Below are 20,314 nucleotides of genomic sequence, written 5' to 3'. Positions count from 1 at the left end.
TCTTTCCTGATCTGTATTTATTTTCACCTGCCTAACCTTCACAGGCTCTTCAGGCTACTTGATATATTTCTGCTTAATAGGCTGATCCAACCCAAGGTATCTGTAACATAAGTAAAATATCCAAAGTAATAATAATTTATATTGGACTTGGACTTCGCTGTAGGCAACAATCTTTCAATTATGTTCTCATTTCATCAGCATTACTCTTTAAGTCACATTTTACTTTCATTTTTGTTAGCATTTTATCATATTAGGATGGAAGAAGAGAGTAAAGGAAGGTGACATTTTTCTTATTTATAAGTAAGAAAATTGAGCTTGTGTCCAAAGTTACATGTCTTGTAACTGAGAAAGCTGGAACTTGAACTCAGGACCAAATATTTTTCTTAACTTTTCGCTGCTTCAGACTAGGACATTGTCACAACTATCTGAAGTTGTTACCACCCTCCCACAGGAGTCACTGAGTTGGTGTTAACGTCTTCCCTCTTTTCCTTAGTAGGGGACAGAAATATGTGGGAAAAGGATTTTATTAAAGTACATTGGGAGTTTGCCAGCATTTTCGGCTTTGCCTTAATTTAAATTCCAAAGGAAAGTGTTTAGTGAAAATTAATCATAGAAATCTTATAATTCTAGTTCTAGGAAATTTTAACTCTAAAATTCTTATTCAAATTTTAGTTTAAGTTGTATTTTAGAGAAAAATATGTCCCCCAAACATTGCTAAATAAAAGTATATTAACCAAGGTTCTAAAATAGCATATAATAACTATTTATAGGTTTTCATCCTTGGTTTCTTAGGAACGCTCATTGATTTAAGTGCCTTGCTTCTCATTTCTCCGAACCATGATTTATATATGAGGCCAAAATGGGGCTCATAGAGTTTTTGAATAGTAATCTTGGTAGTTCTTTTATTCATGCTTTGTTTCTCTCCTTTAGGTAGCAAATTATGGAGTGGGAGGGCAGTATGAGCCCCACTTTGACTTTGCACGGGTAAGTGAAAGAGAAATGTAGGGGTTCCCCTGAAACCTCATGACACGTTCATTAGTATTAAAAATTCATAGCCTATTTGGAATTCATAGAAGCATGGTGGGTAAGTACTCTGTAAAGCCTATTTAGCAGTTAACAACACCTACATACACAGTAAAGAATTTAGAATGCTTTTAAATGAATGGCTGAATCTGGAAGAAAGTGGAGGAAATTCCCAAAGGCAAACTGAGCAAAGAAAACCTAGAGGTTAAAATTAAAGAGTTAAAGGGGACAAAAAGAGCTGAGGCGGGAGGCATGTGTCTCTAGGAATCTAGAGTTTTGGGGATTTACTGCGCTATGAGAGGACCTGCCCAGCATAGCTACAGAACCGGAAACCACCACATAAAACGTAAAGCTCCAAAAGGATGACCCCTTTAGAGAAAGAAAGAATGGCTTTGAAAACAATCTGCTGTGTCAGGAGCCTTCAGGAGTGGGGTGTGTGTGGGGAGCTACTTCTGGGAGTCTGAAAGTGTCCCTGTCCTCACATGAGTCTCAGGTTTGCATTTTTACTACCCTGGAAAAGGAGAAACTAATTTAAAGTTGTTCAGCTTAGTAGTGCTCCTTGGTACTTGGCTCCCTGAAGAGACCTTTTCATTCTAGCACCCTGGAAATTTTAAAGATTAAGTTTGGCTAAATATGAACTCATTTTAAAAAAATGACAAGTGGTAGTAAAACACCATTGGTGAGACTAAAGCAACCAGCAGACTGAGACACCTCAGGATGATAGATACTTCAATTATCAGGTGCAGAATATAAAATAACTATATAACACTTAAAAACTAAAAGATAAGCTAAAAATAACCTCAAAATAATTTAACATATTTTAAAAATAAGTTCTAGTTGAAAAAAAGTAATTGTTGAAATTTAAAATTTAGTGGATAAGTTAAAACAGAGACAGCTGAAATGTATAAATAATTGGTTGATAAAGCTGAAGAAATTATGATAAAAATATATAATAGGTGTAAAAAGACTGGAGAATAAATATCAAAGCGCTTTGCTAAAAAGCTGTTGTTGCCCAAGTACTCTTACTTAAGATTAATAAATATTGGACCTTTTTTATTCTTTAACACATTGAGCTATAAAGTATGGCATTACCAAATCTTAATTAAAGCTTTGTTGTAATTACATGAGTTCTAAAGTATGTGCCAGGTATTTTAATAATCTTCTTGATCTTTTATCGTTTTAAAGGTATATTCTTTTGAAAGAAAATATAGTCTATATATTGTATTATAACCCTTGGATGGCTTAATCTCATAATCTTAGACTCTTTTTCTATGTGGGCTAGCAAAGAATATGTTTTTAGTCTCTTTTATTCTTCTATTTTCAATTATTGAAAAATGTCTGAGGGTCTTGGTTGATGTGAAAGACTGCAGTTCAAGTCCTGATATTAGTATAGCTAATGTTTTTTCTTAACTTTTTATTTTGAAATAATTATAGATTCCTAGGAAGTCACAAAGAAATGTGCAGGGAGTTCATGTATGCACCCTCTCTCTGCCTCCCCTAGTGTTAGCATCTTGCAGAACTATAGTACCCTTTCAGAACCAGGAAACTGGACTGGCATAAGCCGCACAGCTGATTCATATTTCAGCAGTTATCCTTGCACGTGTGTGTGTCTTTGGAGTTTTATTACATGTGTAGCTCATGTAACTACTACTACAGTCAAGATGCATAGCCACACCAGCACAAGCCTCCCTTGCAGCACTGCTCTGTAATACACAAATCCGTGTGCCTCCTGTCTCTCACTGCTGATAGCCACCACTCTGTTCTTCTGTATAATTGTTATTTCACAAGTGTAATATGAATGCATGTACAGTATATATCCTTTGGAGAATATCTCTTTTCGTTCAGTAGAATTCCCTTTAACTTTCTCCAGGTCTGACAGAAAGTATCAGTATTGTATTCCTTTTATTACTGAGTAGTATTCTGTAGTATGAACGTGTCACAGTTTTATTTTAGTCATTCACTCTTAAGACATTAGGGTACTTTCCAGTTTTGGACTATTACAAATGAAGAAGTATGTAAATTTATGTGTGGAAAATACATTTTCATTTTTATGCGATAAATTCCAAGAGATATATTTTAATTTAGTTTAAATAGCCAGATAGGAATTCTCCAGCGAGGGCAAAGTGCTGACTGTCCAAAAGAAAGAAAACATTTGAATGGGTCATGAGTTCAAAGTAAATTTCGAGGTGAATTTTTTACCCACAAAGGATAGACTTCATGAATGTAGCTGAGAGACTCACGTCTTGGTTTTTTTTGGAAGCTGAGACTACAGATGTTAATTTTTAAAACAGTTTTTTGATAGTAGCTATCGGTTCTCATTATTTAGGTGAATAAATCTGGGGTTTTTCCTCCACTGGTCTTATCAAAAGTAATCATTGTACAAGCTGAATCAGCAACCAACAGATATTTTAATGCCTGCTGTGTATCGTGCGCTGGATGTTATAAAGGAAACTTTAGGCTGTTTTGGCATACTCTTCAGCACATTAGCAATGTTTACTCATCACTGGAGAATTTGCTTTACTGAATTTTACACCATTGAATTAGTTGTGTTTTATTTACAGAAAGATGAGCCAGATGCTTTCAAAGAGCTGGGGACAGGAAACAGAATTGCCACATGGCTGTTTTATGTAAGTTACAGCTAAACTTCTTATTTTATTTATTTTATTTTATTGTATTGTATTTTCCTAAAGTGAGAAGCAGGGAGGGAGAGTGACTCCTGCATGCGCCTGATGGGGATCCACCTGTCATGCCCACCAGGGGGCGATGCTCACTGATCTGGGGCGTTGCTCTGTTACAACCAGATTCATTCTAGTGCCTGAGGAGGAGGCCATGGAGCCATCCTCAGCGTTGGGGGCAACTTTACTCCAGTGGAGTCTTGGCTGCAGAAGGGGAAGAGAGAGACAGAGAGGAAGGAGAGGGGGAGGGGTGGAGAAGCAGGTGGACGCTTCTCCTGTGTGCCCTGGCTGGGAATCAAACCCGGGACTTCCATACACCAGGTTGATGCTCTACCACTGAGCCAACCGGCCAGGGCCTAAACTTTTTATTTTAAATTGGGATTTGAGCACATACATGGTTTATTTATTTTGATGTGTTCAGATGGTTGCTCTTACCATCCTAAAGTTTTTACAGCTTAGTAAAGAGAGAATTTTTTTTTCAATTGTAATATTACAGCCTGAAGAATAATAAAGTTTAAATTACTGATAATCTCACTACTTGGAGACAGTCATTGTTAATATTTTTTAGTATGGACTGTTTAGTCATCTAGGTATATATAAATATCTTCATATGTTTATATGAATCTACATATTTGCAGTCATATGATGACTGCAGATACACTTTTAGTTTTGAATTTTTTCATAGGTTTGGAATTTTTATTGATATATATCAGAAAAGTATACAAATCATTAGTCTATAACAAGTTTTCACAAAGTGAACACACCTGGCAGAGCAGCATCCAGATTGGGAAGTAGCACGTTATGGCACCTGAGAAGCCCCATCAAGGGTAACCTTTCTCACGTTGTTTATTGAAGTTTCAAAACAGTATGATCTTTTTAAAAATGTATATATTCATACATACAAAAAATAAGCTATAATATTTGCCCTTGTTAAGTATTGCTGCATAACAAATCACCCCCAAACTGTATTGTTTAAAATAATTTTATCTTTTATGGTGGTGAGGTTGACTGGCTTCACTCATGGTCCTGGATCTCATGCGTTTGCAGTCAGATGACTAGCGCTGGGGTCCATCTCGAAGGCTGACATTGAGGCTGGCTGCTGGGCCAGAATGCCTGCATGTGCTGAGGCTCCCTCACACATGGTGACTGTCTTGCAAGAGCAAGTATCCCCCCAATCCAAGGCAGAAATGCGGGGCACTTTCATTACCTATCCTCGCAAATCAAATAGAGTCACTTCTGCTCTATTTTACTAACTGAGGCAATTACAAATGCCTGCCACGTTCAGGGGGAGGGGACATAGACCTTACCACTCAAGAAGAGTGTCAGTGTTAATGTAAAAAGAGCATGTAGGACAGGATAGATTGGGATACATTATATTTTAAAAATCTTCTGCAATGTAATCTTTGTTTTGTAAAACAATGTTTTATATGTAGACTTAGCATTGCTTATTTTATCACTCTTTCCATCACCTACCCATTTGAATGATATAAAACAGCATCTCTTTTTGCTATCTGCTGGACCTTGGTCCCTACCAAATGCCTCTGTTTCTACTCATTTTGTTTTCTTCCTTGCTCCTTGCAACCTTCCTATATCCAACCCAACCTCACCCTCCTACTATCCTTCCTTATCTCTCTTCCTCCTTCACATTTCTCCTCATCTCTCTTCCTCCTTCACATTTCTCCTCCTCACAACTTTTTGTTTCCAAAAAGATCTAAGATACTTTAGGGGGGAAAAAAAGATTTAAGGTACCATAAAGAAAGGATTTAGGATTAAGAAAGGATTTAAGACTTACATGATAAATTTAAGATGAGAACAAATGATCACATAGGGAAAACCAGGAGAGAAGATGATACGTTATACAAAATTTATGCTGTGTGTGTCTTCTATAACGTTTAGAGATTAACACCATAGATTCTACCAATTTTTATCCCACCTTTACATGTGATATATTTCTCAAACTTTTTGATCTATACACCTTTCACTTACCAGATTGGCAGTTAGTGTGGCTTTAACTTGAATTTCTCTGATTAGAGAGGTTGAATAAGAGCCATTAAATATTTGTTTTGGGTTGCATTTGTTTCTTCTTGTGTTTCTTTGCTTTTTTTTTTTTTTTTTTGTATTTTTCTGAAGCTGGAAACGGGGAGAGACAGTCAGACAGACTCCCGCATGCGCCCGACCGGGATCCACCCAGCACGCCCACCAGGGGCAACGCTCTGCCCACCAGGGGGCGATGCTCTGCCCCTCGGGGGCGTCGCTCTGCCGCGACCAGAGCCACTCTAGTGCCTGGGGCAGAGGCCAAGAAGCCATCCCCAGCGCCCGGGCCATCTTTGCTCCAATGGAGCCTTGGCTGCGGGAGGGGAAGAGAGAGACAGAGAGGAAGGAGGGGGGGGGGTGGAGAAGCAGATGGGCGCTTCTCCTATGTGCCCTGGCCAGGATTCAAACCTGGGTCCCCCGCACGCCAGGCCGACGCTCTACCGCTGAGCCAACCGGCCAGGGCCTGTTTCTTTGCTTTTATGAATATTATGAAGCTATATTATTTGGTCCAGTATCCCTCTATATTAGATTATATGTTAGATTATTTAATTATTATATCCCTCTTCTAATTACATAACATTTTGATTAGATTACTATTCATTCCCCTCACCCCTAATTATTTAAATACTATTCCTAGGTGGGTCACATGCACAACTTTTAAATTTCTCCAAAATTATTTTTCATTGCTTAAGAGCTGTTAGCTCTTTGTTATTGCTTATATTTTTTATGATAAAATACCCTTCTTTATTTCACTTGATGCTTTTTACCTTGTTCAGACCATGTCTGATATTAAGATCATACTGTTTTCTTCAGTACAGCATTTGCCTGGCAAATCTTACCTTTCTGGTTTCATTGTTTTCAGTGTGACTCTTGGTTTTGCTTTGTGGTACAGTCCTTGTCTATATAGTCTTAAGTTGCTTTTGAAAAAATCTTCACTGTATGATTCATTTTCTTTGCCATGTTTTCTGCATGTACTTCCTTGGTTAATTTGGAAGGTTTGTTTTTATTCTAGGTCACCTGTAAGACTATAACTTTATATACTCCCTTAATCTTCTACTTCTCAGTTAATATGTGTTGATTCTCTACCACAAGAAATGACAACTGATTTTAGTTTATTGTTATTTTTTCTTGGTTTTTGTTTAAATTCATTTACTGACACCTACAATATTTTGAGATACTGTTCTAGACATGAAAGCTCAGCAGTGAACAAGACAGATGAAGATTGTATTCTAGTCCAATACAATATATATTTATACCCCTATTACTTACCAGTTTTAAACTATCCTTTTTACCTCCGGCTATAAGTGGAGTTCCTATCCCAAATTATATTCCCATCTCCTTACATAACTTTGTAAATCTAAACAGCATCTTGTTTGTTTCTTTAAAAAACTGAGTAGTATGCACAACACATCTATTTTCTAGTATTCAATGTCATAGTCTCCTCACAGTGGCATGTTTATCTTTATTCTACTGCTCTCTTACCTTTATAGATGAGTGACGTGTCGGCAGGAGGCGCCACTGTTTTTCCTGAAGTAGGAGCCAGTGTTTGGCCTAAGAAGGTAAATTTGGTTTAATCTTTGTGTCTGTTTTTTTCCTAAGGAAGAGCTGCACCTTTATTTCATGGTCTAATTAATGAATTACACTTTTAAAGGTAGTAGTATACTTATGGACCACATTGCCTCTAGGTAAAACTGTGGACAGTTTTATGGCACAATTTGCCATGAGTACCTAGAGGTAGAGAACCACCAGTGATTTGTATTTAAAAGTGTTCGTTTCTAAAATGGGTTCCATATGATGTTCCCCCCATCCTACTATTGTAAGATTTGTTAGCTTTATTTTTGACAAATACCCTTTTCTGTCGAGCAACTTTGTAGTTCTAATGTTTCCATGTGATCACCAAAATTTTGTAAATGATGAGACTATCCTCAGAATTATACTAGAGGAAGATATAGCTGCTATAGAAGATCTTTGTCACAGGAGCAGAGGAAGGTTTAATTTCTTCCAAAAGTATGACCTGAGATGTTCTTTGGGGATAATTCTGTGTTGCTCTCCACAGGGAACTGCTGTTTTCTGGTATAACCTGTTTGCCAGTGGAGAAGGAGATTATAGCACACGACACGCAGCGTGTCCAGTGCTCGTTGGAAACAAATGGGGTAAATATTTCCTGTAGTCTCAATAGAATTTGTGATTTTCGTTTCATATTTTGAAATTATAATCTACATCTTAAAAGAAATTGGAAACAGAACTTTCAACAGATTTGCCTGCTATGACTTTAACATTGAATGGGATTCTCCCCAGCAAGTTTCTGATCTTAATATAAATTCACTTTTTAACAGATCAGTATTTTGATTGACAGTTTTTATTTTTAATATACTTGTTATTCTAAGAATCATTAATTGACACAAAGTTGAATAAGATAATATCTTTCCCTTAAGGGGTTCAAAGTTGTCTCTGAATGAGACATACTATGGATAAATGATAGTGTAGCACCTACTAATATAGAGATGCAAACAGAAGATGGCAACCTCTTACATTTGCAGAGGCTTCTTCAAAGCTTAATTTTTAAATTTGGTCTTGGAGATAGAGCAATAGTTCAGGCATGTTAGCAACCAGGTCCAGGATCATTATGAGTTGAGAGAGGCACTCACTGTCAAGGTCATGAAGTGCAGGATTTGCCACATTTAAAAAAAGAACTAGAAACATTATTTTAATACATATTGTTTAACGCCACATATTCATTTTAATATGTGTCACTAGCCACATGCGTCCAGTGGCTACTGTATTGGACATCAGAAGATAGAAGAGTGACACTTGGTCATCAGGATTTTAAAATCTTCCCGAGTGATTATGTTAGAGAATCACTGGAGTAGAATGAAAAGAGGCTAGTGGAGGAGAGACCACTTTAGAAAGACTTCTTTCCATCGTCTAAGTGGGTGATGATGAAAGCCTGAACTAAGGCAGCAGCAAAATGATTTGAGAGCAAAGAATATATTCAAGAGATGTGAAGAAAATTGACAGGCTTTGATGAATAAAAGATTGATATAGGAGCTAAGTTAAGAGAGTAGAGAATTTTGGGGTTTTTTTTTTTTTACCCTTTTTATGGGTCCTAGTTCAGATATTTTGTACACGTTCATGCCATTGATTAGGTTCTATGATATAGGAGCAGGAATAGGATGTTAATTCTTTGCTGTTACATTAGGAAACAGTGACTTGGAACCAAGGAAACAGTGAGCACATGATAGTAGTGATTGTTCATAGAGTTGCTCCTTCAGAATGAAGAGTTGATGTTCATTTTTAAAATATCTTTGTATTAGAGGCAATATTTTGCAAACAGGTGAAACAGTGTTCTGTTTCTCCCTACTTTTTAATTTCATCTGTTTCATTTCAAGTCTGTTAAACATAAACTTTAGGAAATGCACATACATAGACTCTCAACTATACATATACCTAAAATCTGTTCCCAACATTCAGTGAAGTATTTAAAAGACTGCCTAAGTAGCATCTCTCTTTATCTAGTTTTGATCTTGAACTTTTAGCCCATGTAAAAATTTTATTATAGACCTGGATCCTATCAGTGAATTAAATACTAGTGAGAAAAATTAATAATTTTGTTCTCTCACAGTATCCAATAAATGGCTCCATGAACGTGGACAGGAATTTCGAAGACCATGCACCTTGTCAGAATTGGAATGACAAACAGGCTTCTCTTCCACTCCTGCTGTACTCGGATGTGTCTGATGCACATAGTTCCCGGTCCTAATTTGCAAGAGTTTACAATTAACATAACACTCCATAATTGATTCAGTTATGAACCTCACCCATGTTTCATCTGTGGACAATCACTAACTCTGTGGGTTTTTTCCTTTTAAAAGTAATATTAACCACCACATTGTACATACAAAACCTTGACGTTCAGAGGACAAAGCAAGGTAGAGTTAAAAATGAGGAATTTTACATTTGTTAAATTTTAAAGAACTTTTTGGTTAGGTTAAGATACTTTAAGCATCTGACTCTAGTATACCATGGCCTCTCAGTTGGTGGGTGGTAGGCTAGAATGGGTTTTGTGATTAAGGAAGAGATGCCTTATAGTATGTACCTAGGTACTGTGTTTACCTAGTCTGTCTGCCTATTTTCTGGATCTGCCTGAAGACTAGAAATAAACTAGGCCTCTGATCTGGGTTCCATACAAGGTTTGCCCCTCCATCCACTCTCTAAATTGATTTTTATCCTCCCAAGTCTTTTTTAAAGAAAGTATACTGTATTTTACCATCTCCATTTTCTTTCATAGCTCCTTTGTGGTGAATTAAATCTGTTTGAGGTAAAATATGTGATTAAAAAAAATTTTTTTTAACATCAAGTCCTATATAACAACACTGGGACCTCTGAACTAAATGATCATCACTTGGTCTGTTTCTTTGTTCTTTTTCCTTAAATGAGTGATGATTTTGTTCATAAAATCTGTTTTTCTTATTGCTAATATCTTGCCTCTTATTCTTGCTACAGCAGTGTGGTGAAACTCGCATTCCGATTAAATAAATATTGTGCCTTAGAGACTGGAAATTGAAAAATGTACAAGTCCTTTCAGTATGAGGGAATTGATTTTTTTTAAAAAGGAATCTTTTTCCTAAAATGCCAAAATGTTTGTTTATTCAATTCTGAAATGTGCTGTGACATCGATGACCTATTTATGATCTTAAATCTTTTTATAAAAATGTTTGTTTTCTGTGTGGTATTTTTCATATTTGAATGTGAATGCATGCTCTAGTGGTATAAAAGGTTATTTCTATTATTTCTTTAATGCATAACACTTGGGTGTATCCTTTAGGTTTTCATTCACTCTAATGTCTCATTTTTATGGAAGAAAAATTTAGGCTCTCTGAACTCTCAACTCTTTAATCAAAATGTTTCCTTCAAAGGGAGGTCTACAACTTTATAGTTATGGAGTCATTGAGTCATTACAATAATGGTACTTAGATTTTTCTCTTATTCAAAAATATGGTATAATATGAAGCTGTGAACCTGATGATGTTAATGACCCCTTAGACTAACCTTTTACAGTTCTTATGGTGAATCCTAGTTCATACAAGGGTTCTTCATCCTTTATGCAGAATTTAAATATTTAAGAAAGAATTTGATTAATTATCTGGGAAAGAAGGTATTAAAAAGAGAAAATCAACTGTTTCTTTTCCCAGGTACCCTTTGTTCCACCACAACTATTTTAATAAAAAATATTGAGAATTAAGTTCAGTACTCTACTCATATTTATGGCCATAGATGATTTTTTTAAACTTTTTTTAGAAGGAAGCAACATTAATTCAAAAGCATAGAAATAAAATGGCAGTTCAAAGGATGGGAACCAACCTTTATTGCCATGTGTTATAGAAAGTAGAATAAAAATCTCTAAGAAAATAACATTCCATAATCTTACAGATACCTGGTTACAGTCAACCCCAAACCCCGTATGGGGGTTGGTAAACTTTTTCAGTGTTGGATCTTACAGTCCCCTCACTTTTCTTTCCAAATGAAAAGGAGAAAAAAACTCTATTATAAAGCTTTGGGTCCAGTGACCATTGCACTCCTTTTTTTTTTTTTTTAATGGTAAACTTTAAAATAAATGAGGGTATCATGGAAAAAGTGGAGTCTGGTTTCCTCACCAACTCTTAAGTGCCTGTGACTCATTAACTTTAAGCATGGAGTTATCACCACTATCACCAACGAGCAGTTAACTGGAGTACCCACCAGAACACTCAAACAGCTGGGGTAAGTAAATGTAACTATAATAACCCAATAGGATTATTATTTTTTTTAATTTAATGACTTTAACATTCTTAGAAACTAAATGGTATATGCAGTGATGAAAGAAGTAATCAACTGTCTCCTTTGTTAAACATATAACACAGTGGTTATTACGGTGTAAGAGAATTGAGAAGAGTTGATGTAAGCAGTAAAAACACATATATAAATAATCTGTAAACTAGTGTGTGTGGTCTTATTGCTGTGGAGAATCTGAATGTCCTTACATAGTCGTGTGTTGACTGCTTATATGTACACTGTGTACCAGGCACCCACTTAGTCCATCTAGCTGAAAACACTTAATTACCATATTTGCACGGCCCTATATCCTAAAGAATTGAATGACTGGATTCCTGCCTTTAAACCACAGGAAACACCCACTCTTGATTAAATAAATATAAATAGTTGAGGCAGAGTAGACAGAATTACAAGGTAGAGGTCACTAGGAGAAAGCAGAATGAAAACCACCTCAGTCTGTCCAGCTGTACAGGTGCCAACCTGCTCCCTGGCAGCACCTACCTTACGAGCTGGTATTTGAGAAGGAGCCGTACTGGATAACTTAGAGAAAAAGGAATGAGTCAGCTCTACAGAGTACCAGATGATCCGATTGATCAGGAAACATTCCATAATCCTATTCTTCTAATGTCCTTCAATATTACCCCACCACACTGATGAATTTTGTTAAACAAACTGCAGTATACCACTAAAGTTCTTGGCTGCCTGCCTTGTTAAATTTTGTTTGAGGTCTGAAAAGTGTACCTTTCTATGTAAATGTAGTCTTCACTTAAATATACATGTTGATGCAGGAAAACTAAGTAACAACAAAAAATAATAGTAAGTCTTATCAAATGTAAATGCAGCCTGACCAGGTGGTGGTGCAGTGGATAGAGCATCGGACTGAGATGCAGAGGGCCCAGGTTCGAGACCTCGAAGTCACTGGCTTGAGTGCAGGCTCATTGGATTTGAGCACGGGGTCGCCAGCTTGAGCCTGTGATCACAGACATGACCCCAACGTCACTGGCTTGAGCAAGGTGTCACCTGCTCTGCTGTAGTCCCCTGGTCAAGGCACATATGAGAAAGCAATCAGTGAACAACTAAGGAGCCACAAAACAAAGAATTGATGCTTCTCATTTCTCTCCCTTCCTGTCTGTCTGTCCCTATCTGTCCCTCTCTCTGTCTCTATTCTATATCACACACAAAAAAAATATAAATGCAGATTTTAAATAAAAGAACAACCAAAAGACATGCCCTTCATAGTCTGCAGTTTGAGGCCTGATGAATTCCCACTGCAGCACTATTGTGTTGAAATTAGTTTCCAGAGCAAGATAATCACAGATAAAATAAGCCCTAAAATCTTAAAGTCCCTTAGATTTTGTTTTAGGCTAAGCACCTTAAAGGATTCAGAATAGAATGTTGTAAATCAGTGGTTCTCAACCTGTGGGTCGCAACCCCTGCGGGGGTCAAACGACCAAAACACAGGAGTTGCCTAAAGCCATCGGAAAGTACATATTTCCGATGGCTTTAGCCACTGAGAAGCCCCGCTACCGTCTGCAGCAGCACTATTCAGCTTGAACGCATGCTGTTAGGGACGTGCGTTCCAAACTGAATGCCTGTGGTCATGCGCAGACGTGATTGCATCATCGGTCCGGGGCCTAAGGGGCGGGGAAGCGGAGAAACGTTCCACAGTCCATAGCAGCGCATTATGTGTGTCCGTGCTTGCTGACGTCATCAGTGGGCGGGTGCAGCAAGCGCCGGAGGACAGAAGCCTAGGAGGCGGAGAGCCTGCGAGACAGCCTGCTGGTGTAAAAAAGGTTAATAATGTAAAAACAGTACACACACCGTACACACAATACTGTGTAAGTGTAAGGTGCTTTGTGTGTAATCATTACACAGTACACAAAGCAGCTTACACTTACACAAAGCACCATACATTTACACAGTGTGAACTACATCGGTCTTATACTATAAGAGACCACTATAAGATGTAGTTCACACTGTTCCCCAATGTATAATTATCTCCCATATCTCCCACTATTTTCCCATATTCTGAATGAGGAAACTGCTGAAATCAGCGGTTTCCGGCATTGAATCCGCCTCCTATTGATTTCATTGGGAGTGCGGCGGATTTTGTGGAAGAGAGCTCCCGAGAACCTCGGGTTACCACACAATCCGCCGCAGCTTCCTTTTGATTTCAATAAGAGGCGGAGAAATGACAGTTCCCGACACATTTCTTCCTCTCCTATTCAAGTCAATGGGAGGCCGCAGCAGATTCCGCTCAAATATAGAGCATGTTGCTTAATTTTTTCCACGCTGGAACTTTTCCTAGAGCAGAAAAATTCCAAAGGTGGAATCCGCCACCCCCAATAGACTTCTATAGGAGGCAGATCTTTTACACTGCAGAATCCGCACAGCAGATTCCTCAGTGTGAGGCCTTTCAGTCTATTGGGGGTGGCGGATTCCACCTTTGGAATTTTTCTGCTCTAGGAAAAGTTCCAGCGTGGAAAAAATTAAGCAACATGCTCTATATTTGAGCGGAATCTGCTGCGGCCTCCCATTGACTTGAATAGGAGAGGAAGAAATGTGTCGGGAACTGCATTTCTGCCATACAGGGGATCTCTCTTCTGCGGAATCCACGGGTCTCCCATTGAAGTAAATGAGATGTGGATTCCACCGCAGAAACCGCTGCTTTATAGTGTGAAGGAGCCCTGAAAGATACCGTGCTGTGCAGAAACTGCAGTGTATCCTATGACGTAGTTCACACTGTTCTGTATGGAAAACTTGCCACTAATCTGGAAAAAAACAGATCCATTAGTTAAGCAGCTATTTACGGAATGGTAGCCCCAATACACTAGGTAAGGAGGTACATTAGTAATAAATATTTCTCAATATATAATTAAATATTATTTTTGTGATTAATCACTATGTTTAAATTATGTTTGATTTGTAGCAATGAGAATACATAATGCATATCAGGTATTTACATTCCGAATCATAACTGTAGCAAAATTACAGTTATGAAGTAGCCACCAAAATTATTTTTTGGTTTGGGGTCACCGCAACATGAGGAACTGTATTGCGAGGTCACGGCATTAGAAAGGTTGAGAACCACTGTGGTAAATAGAACATACAGTGGTGTGTACTGTAACATTTCAGGGCTTTTAGATTAATGAATTGTATATGGAGTCAACCTTTTGTATTAAAGGCATTCACTTATTTTTAAAACCACAGGGAGCCAGAATTATTATTCAATCTACTTTAAAGCCATAATTGTAAACTCCAATGCAATGTAGGTTTTATATGGGTTTAATTATATCTGGTGTTAAATAATACATAACCTAATGGCTAACTTACAATAACAGATATGAATCTTATTCTTTGATACCTGTATAAAGAAACATTATACTTGTTAACTCTTAGAAGATGAAATAATATAATAGTTGAATTTAGTTCATGTTCTATTTTTACTTTACATTTAAAAAGCAAAAGGTAAAATAAAAAGCAAAAGGTTAGGGTTCTGTAATATGAAACACCTCTCCGACTTTAGTCTTAGATGGAAAAAAGTAGTCCTTATTAAAAATAAACAACGTTATCTTTCCCACATTCCCTTTTTACTTATTCAGCTATGGAAAAGGGAGTCTATGGAAAGATCAAGTAAGGTGATAATTTAAAGTACTCTGAAACAGTGCTACTTGCTGTGGTTTGCAGAAGAGTTAGCGTGGGGCTTGTTATTGTCCACAATGAGGTAAGGAGATTGCGTCAAAATATAAAGAAATTACATCAGTAAGTATGCAGTTTTGTTCAGTAAGCTTTTTTCATAGCAAGACTTTCATGATGAAATTGGGATGCTATTTACTTGTGGTACAAGCTCTTGATCTTAGTGAGAACCAGCTTTAAATAGCATTGCTCCAAAACTTTACAGATCGTTTGAGTCTATGTTTTTAAGAGCACTAAGAGTTTCATATCCATGGTTTGGATCTTACTTGGGGCAGGAATGACTTTATAATATCTTAGCATAATGAGAAACGTGATTCAGAATAATGATACAGCTTTGCACATGTTTGAAGGAGTCAGTTACATTTTAGCATGCTGTCCTTAAGGTGATAAATTTGGATCAACATTTCCTCTGGTTCTAAGACCTCTTAATAGTTGGTATAAAACATATTTAAGAACATAAGTTGTAGAGGAAGATACTGGACTAGGAAGTTCCAGATCTAGGCCCTTGTTCCCCCGTGGAAACATGAAACAACTAGAGCAGGGATAAAATGACTTTATAGAGATCTGGAAAATGGCCAGAGGTTTACAGTAACCAAGTGAAGACTCATTCAAGTAAAGGCCACATTCAGAATGGTAGGAATTTTCATGGTACTCTTGCTCACCTGCCCTACTCCAAATCTGGTGCAGCACAATTGGGAGGAAGCGGCTGCCCAGATTTCAATTCCCTATCTTGTACTAGAAGGAGCAGAGCAGACCCTGTTTGTAATGTTCTGGTTCAAAAGCTTCCCAAAGGACTGGTCTGGGTACCCTAACTCAGCTCACATGGGGAAAAACATAGCTAGAAAAAGCCCTGGGAAGCATCAGACACTGCTTGTTAACGCTTCAGGGGTATAAAGGACTGGCAGATGCCTGAGGCAAGAGATTAGGAGTAATGGAAGACAATATAAAACTTTTACAAGCAGGAAAGGAGTCAGACTTTTAAGGAAGTAAGACATTTAAAAGCAGTCATGTATGTGGGGAGATAAAAAAATAAAGCACAAAGGTAGGGCAGAGCAGGATGTATGCCAAGGAATGATCTTAAGCTACCACCCAGGCTGATTCCAGGGATCAGAGCATGCCCTGATTACTTAATGTTCCTCAGCGCGGAGCAAGTCTGCAGACTGGGACAGGTTTTCTCAAACACATGATTTTCAACCAAAATGAAAATTACCAGCTATACAAAGAAACGGGAAAACATGCCCATTCAAAGAGAAAAATTATATGGAAAAAAACCATTTCTGAAGAAAAACAGACACTGGGTATACTAAACAAAGACTTTAAACACTCATTTTGCCTGACCAGGTGGTGGCACAGTGAATAAAGCATATGACAAATGCAAAGGACCCAGGTTCAAAACCCCAAGGTTGCTGACTTGAGCACGGGGCTGCTGGCTTGAGTATGGGATCATAGACATGACCCCATAGTCGCTGGCTTGAGCCCAAGTCACTGGCCAGAGCAAAGGGTCACTCACTCTGCTGTAGCCCCCTGGTCAAGGAACATAGGAGAAAGCAATCAATGAACAACTAAGGTGCAGCAACAAAGAACTGATTATTTTCATCTCTCCCCTCCCATCTGTTCCTCTGTCTCTGTCACAAACAACAAAAAAACCCTCTTAAATATGCTCAAAGAGCTAAAGGGAAATATGGACAAGGAACTGAAGGAGGAAAATGTTATAAGAATAAAATGAGAATATCTACAAAAGGATAAAAATTAAGAAGAACCAAACAATTCTGGAGCTGAAAAATACAATAACTGAATTGAAAAAATTGCTTGAGGGGTTCAACAGTAGGCTTAAATAGGTAGAATAATAATAAATCGGCAAACTTGAAGCCAGGTATTTAAAATAGCAAGTGTGAGGAACAAAAAAGAAAGAATGAAGAGAAAGGCACAGAGCCAAAGGGACATGTGGATGCCATCAAGCAGCTCAATATATGTGTTTCATGAATCCTTGAGGAAGATAGTTGCTGAGAGATCATTTGAAAAAAATTATCAGTTTCCCAAATTTGAAGCTGAGGATCTACAAATCCCAAAAGCTTAAAGAATCCAAGTAGGATAAATTTAAAGACACATTTTAATCAAACTCTTGAAAACCAAACAGAATCTTGGAAGCAGTAAGAAAATTGATGTCATGGATAAGAATCGTGAATAAAATTATCAGTGGCTTTCTTGTCAGAAGCCTAGGAGACCAGAAGACAGTAAGATAACACATTTAAAGTGCTGAAAGAAAAAAGTAGGTCAATTGAGAATTCTATAATTTAGCATGTGTCCTATAAAAATGAGGGCGAATTTAAGACATTCCCAGGTAAACAAAGCTGGGAGCCTGCTAAATCTGCCCTGCAGGAAACACTTCAAGTTGAAAGAATAGTAGGCATTGACTTAAAGCCGTATCAAAGCATAAAGAGTAAATGTAAACATGGGCAATAGAAAAATCAATATTGTAATTTTGGTTTGCAGCTCCACTTCTATATGATTTAAAAGACAAATGCTTAAGAAAGTATCAATCTGTGTTAATGGGTACACAATATATAAAGATGTGATTAGCGACTTCACTAACGGGAGTGGAGCTGTAAACCAGTTGAGTTTTTCTGTGCAATTAAGTTGGTATCATTTCAAATTGGATCATTACAACTTTAGGATGTTATATGTAGTCCTCATAGTAACCACAAAGAAAATTATCTATAGAATATATCCAAAGGGAAAGGAAAAGGAATTAAAATATTAAAAAATATCAACTGAACACAAAGGACAGCAGTAATAGAGGAAATGGGCCAAAAAAGCTGTGAGACATAAAAAGGTAAAAGTAGTACATCCCTATCAGTAATTACTTTACATGTAAAGGGATTAAGCTCCCTAATCAAAAGACATAAATTGACATAATGGACAAAAAACATGACCTAAGTATATGCTGTTTAAAAGAGACACACTCTAGATCTAAAGACATGCACAGCTTGAAAGTGAAAAGATGGAAAAATATCCCAGTCAAAATCCCAATGAAGGCTTTTACAGAAATAGAAAAAACTTTCCTAAAATTAATTTGGAATCTTAAAGTATCCTAACTAAGACAAAACAGCCTTGAAAAAGAGTACCAATAGAGGCCTCACACTTGCTCATTCCAGCACTTACTCCAAAGCTATAGTAATCAAAAACAGTGTGGTGCTGGCATTAGGACATAGACAATTGAAATTGAATAGCAAGCCCAGAAATAAATACTTGTAACTTGACAATAACCTGATTTTAAAAATGGATCAAGGACTTGAATAGCCAATCCAAGATGTATTAATGGCCGATAAACACATGAAAAGATGCTCATCACTAATTATTAGGGAAATGCAATTCCAAACCGTAGTGAGATTACATCTCACACCCTTTAAGATAGCTACTACCACTAAAAAAAAAAAAAGAATGACTGTTGGTGAGGCTATCAAGAAATTGGAATCCTAGTGCATAGCAATGTAGGTAAGAATGTGCGAAGCCACTGTGGCACATGGTATGGTGACTCCTCAAAAAATTAAAGTTACTATATGATCTAGCAATTTCATTTCTGGGTGTATATATACAGTCATATCACAGTTCACTTTTCGTGGTCTCACTGTATCGTGGATTTTTAAATTGCATATATCTAATTTTGTATCCTATTTTTCTCTATATCTCAGGATTTTGCAGTATAAGGTATTTTTATATATTATTTTAATTATTTTTGTGGTACAATAAGCAAAATTAGTGTGGGAAAGGTTTATAAGAGTGTGGGGAGGATTTATAAAGCACCCAGAGCCTTGTATAGACTATGCACACGTGCCTCTGCCATGTGCTCATGCACCAATCAGGCAAAGTGCTTGCAGCTGGTTACCCCGCGAGCAAGGCTAACACAGCTGCCCCACATTCCACCCCTTTAGGGTTGCTTGCTTTACAATCAATCTACATGACATCTATAGAGACTACAGCAGGGGTCGGGAACCTATGGCTCACAAGCCAGATGTGGCTCTTTTGATGGCTGCATCTGGCTCACAGACAAATCTTTAATAAAAATGTTTAAAAGTATAAAGCATTCTCATGTATTACAATCCATTACATTTCCTACCGCTCATGTTCATGGTTGCGGGTGGCTGGAGCCAATCACAGCTGTCCTCCGGGACAACACCAAATTTTTATTGGATAATGCATAATGTACATGGGTCGTTGTATGGCTCTCACGGAATTACATTTTAAAATATGTGGCGTTCATGGCTATCTCAGCCAAAAAGGTTCCTGACCCCTGGACTACAGCAACAGCAAAAGTTACACAGTAATTACAATAATTACAAAGGTGCCCTTCAAAATGTCTCCCTGAGCACTTTGCCTAAGATGCAAACTGGAGGCCTACCCACGGTGCCAATAAAGCCACCCATCATAGGGGGGCCTGTACAGTCCAGGGCCACATCCATGGAGAGCAAAACGTGTCGGTGTGTCTGCAACTGAGTGAGAGCAGCTTCCCGGTGCAGGAGGGCCTCCACAGGTGCCAGAGTCCCCCCCAAACATATACACATCAGGGTCTGTCATAGTACTGTCCACGAGCAATGTGTCCATCAAGGGAGCCAGTGCCCACTTCTGGTCGCAGTCCAAGAGTCGGTCCATGATAGCCCAGCTGTCTGTGCAAATCACCAAGGTAAAGGTTCATTACAGGCAACTAGCCATACAGCTCTTTATTAACGGACCTCAGCTCCTTTCCATAAGTGCTGTCCATTGCCACAAGCCCCATCCAGACCCCTCAACAAGCTCACAGGGCCTGGCGGGGTCAAATAACATTCAAGGCCTGTGTCACCTTAACAGTTCTCTTAGCTGCTGCTGCTGCTGCTGCTGCTGTAAAAAGCACCTATTACCTGCTAATGCCAACACCTGCTGCACATTAGAAGGGAACCAGTGGAATTTCACCTGGGGCCTCTGGTCCCTCCATCCGTCAGAGGGGTCCCTCACCCATTCCCCATTCAAACTGGGACAATGGGTCTTGGGATCCTGTAACCTGACTCCGGCCATTTTCCTCCAGCTGCCGGGGCCACTTG

General features: G+C 38.0%; 1 protein-coding gene across 9 annotated transcripts in view; it reads left to right on the top strand.

The window, feature by feature from the left end:
* Nucleotides 1-10,496, top strand: part of P4HA1 (prolyl 4-hydroxylase subunit alpha 1) — a 110,332-nt gene extending 99,836 nt beyond the window's left edge. For all 9 annotated transcript variants that reach the window (XM_066348100.1, XM_066348105.1, XM_066348104.1 and 6 more), the window contains 5 exons: nt 931-984; nt 3,585-3,650; nt 7,223-7,291; nt 7,789-7,885; nt 9,355-10,496. In XM_066348100.1, coding sequence (XP_066204197.1) covers nt 931-984; nt 3,585-3,650; nt 7,223-7,291; nt 7,789-7,885; nt 9,355-9,425 — 357 coding nt within the window. In that variant the 3' untranslated portion in view covers nt 9,426-10,496. The remainder of the gene's footprint in view (nt 1-930; nt 985-3,584; nt 3,651-7,222; nt 7,292-7,788; nt 7,886-9,354) is intronic.
* Nucleotides 10,497-20,314: the final 9,818 nt, after the last annotated feature.

This window comes from Saccopteryx leptura, chromosome 9 (genome assembly GCF_036850995.1).
Source record: "Saccopteryx leptura isolate mSacLep1 chromosome 9, mSacLep1_pri_phased_curated, whole genome shotgun sequence".
Lineage (NCBI taxonomy): Eukaryota > Metazoa > Chordata > Mammalia > Chiroptera > Emballonuridae > Saccopteryx > Saccopteryx leptura.
The sequence above is the reverse complement of the archived record's forward strand: the minus strand, read 5'-3'. Positions and strand labels throughout refer to the sequence as shown.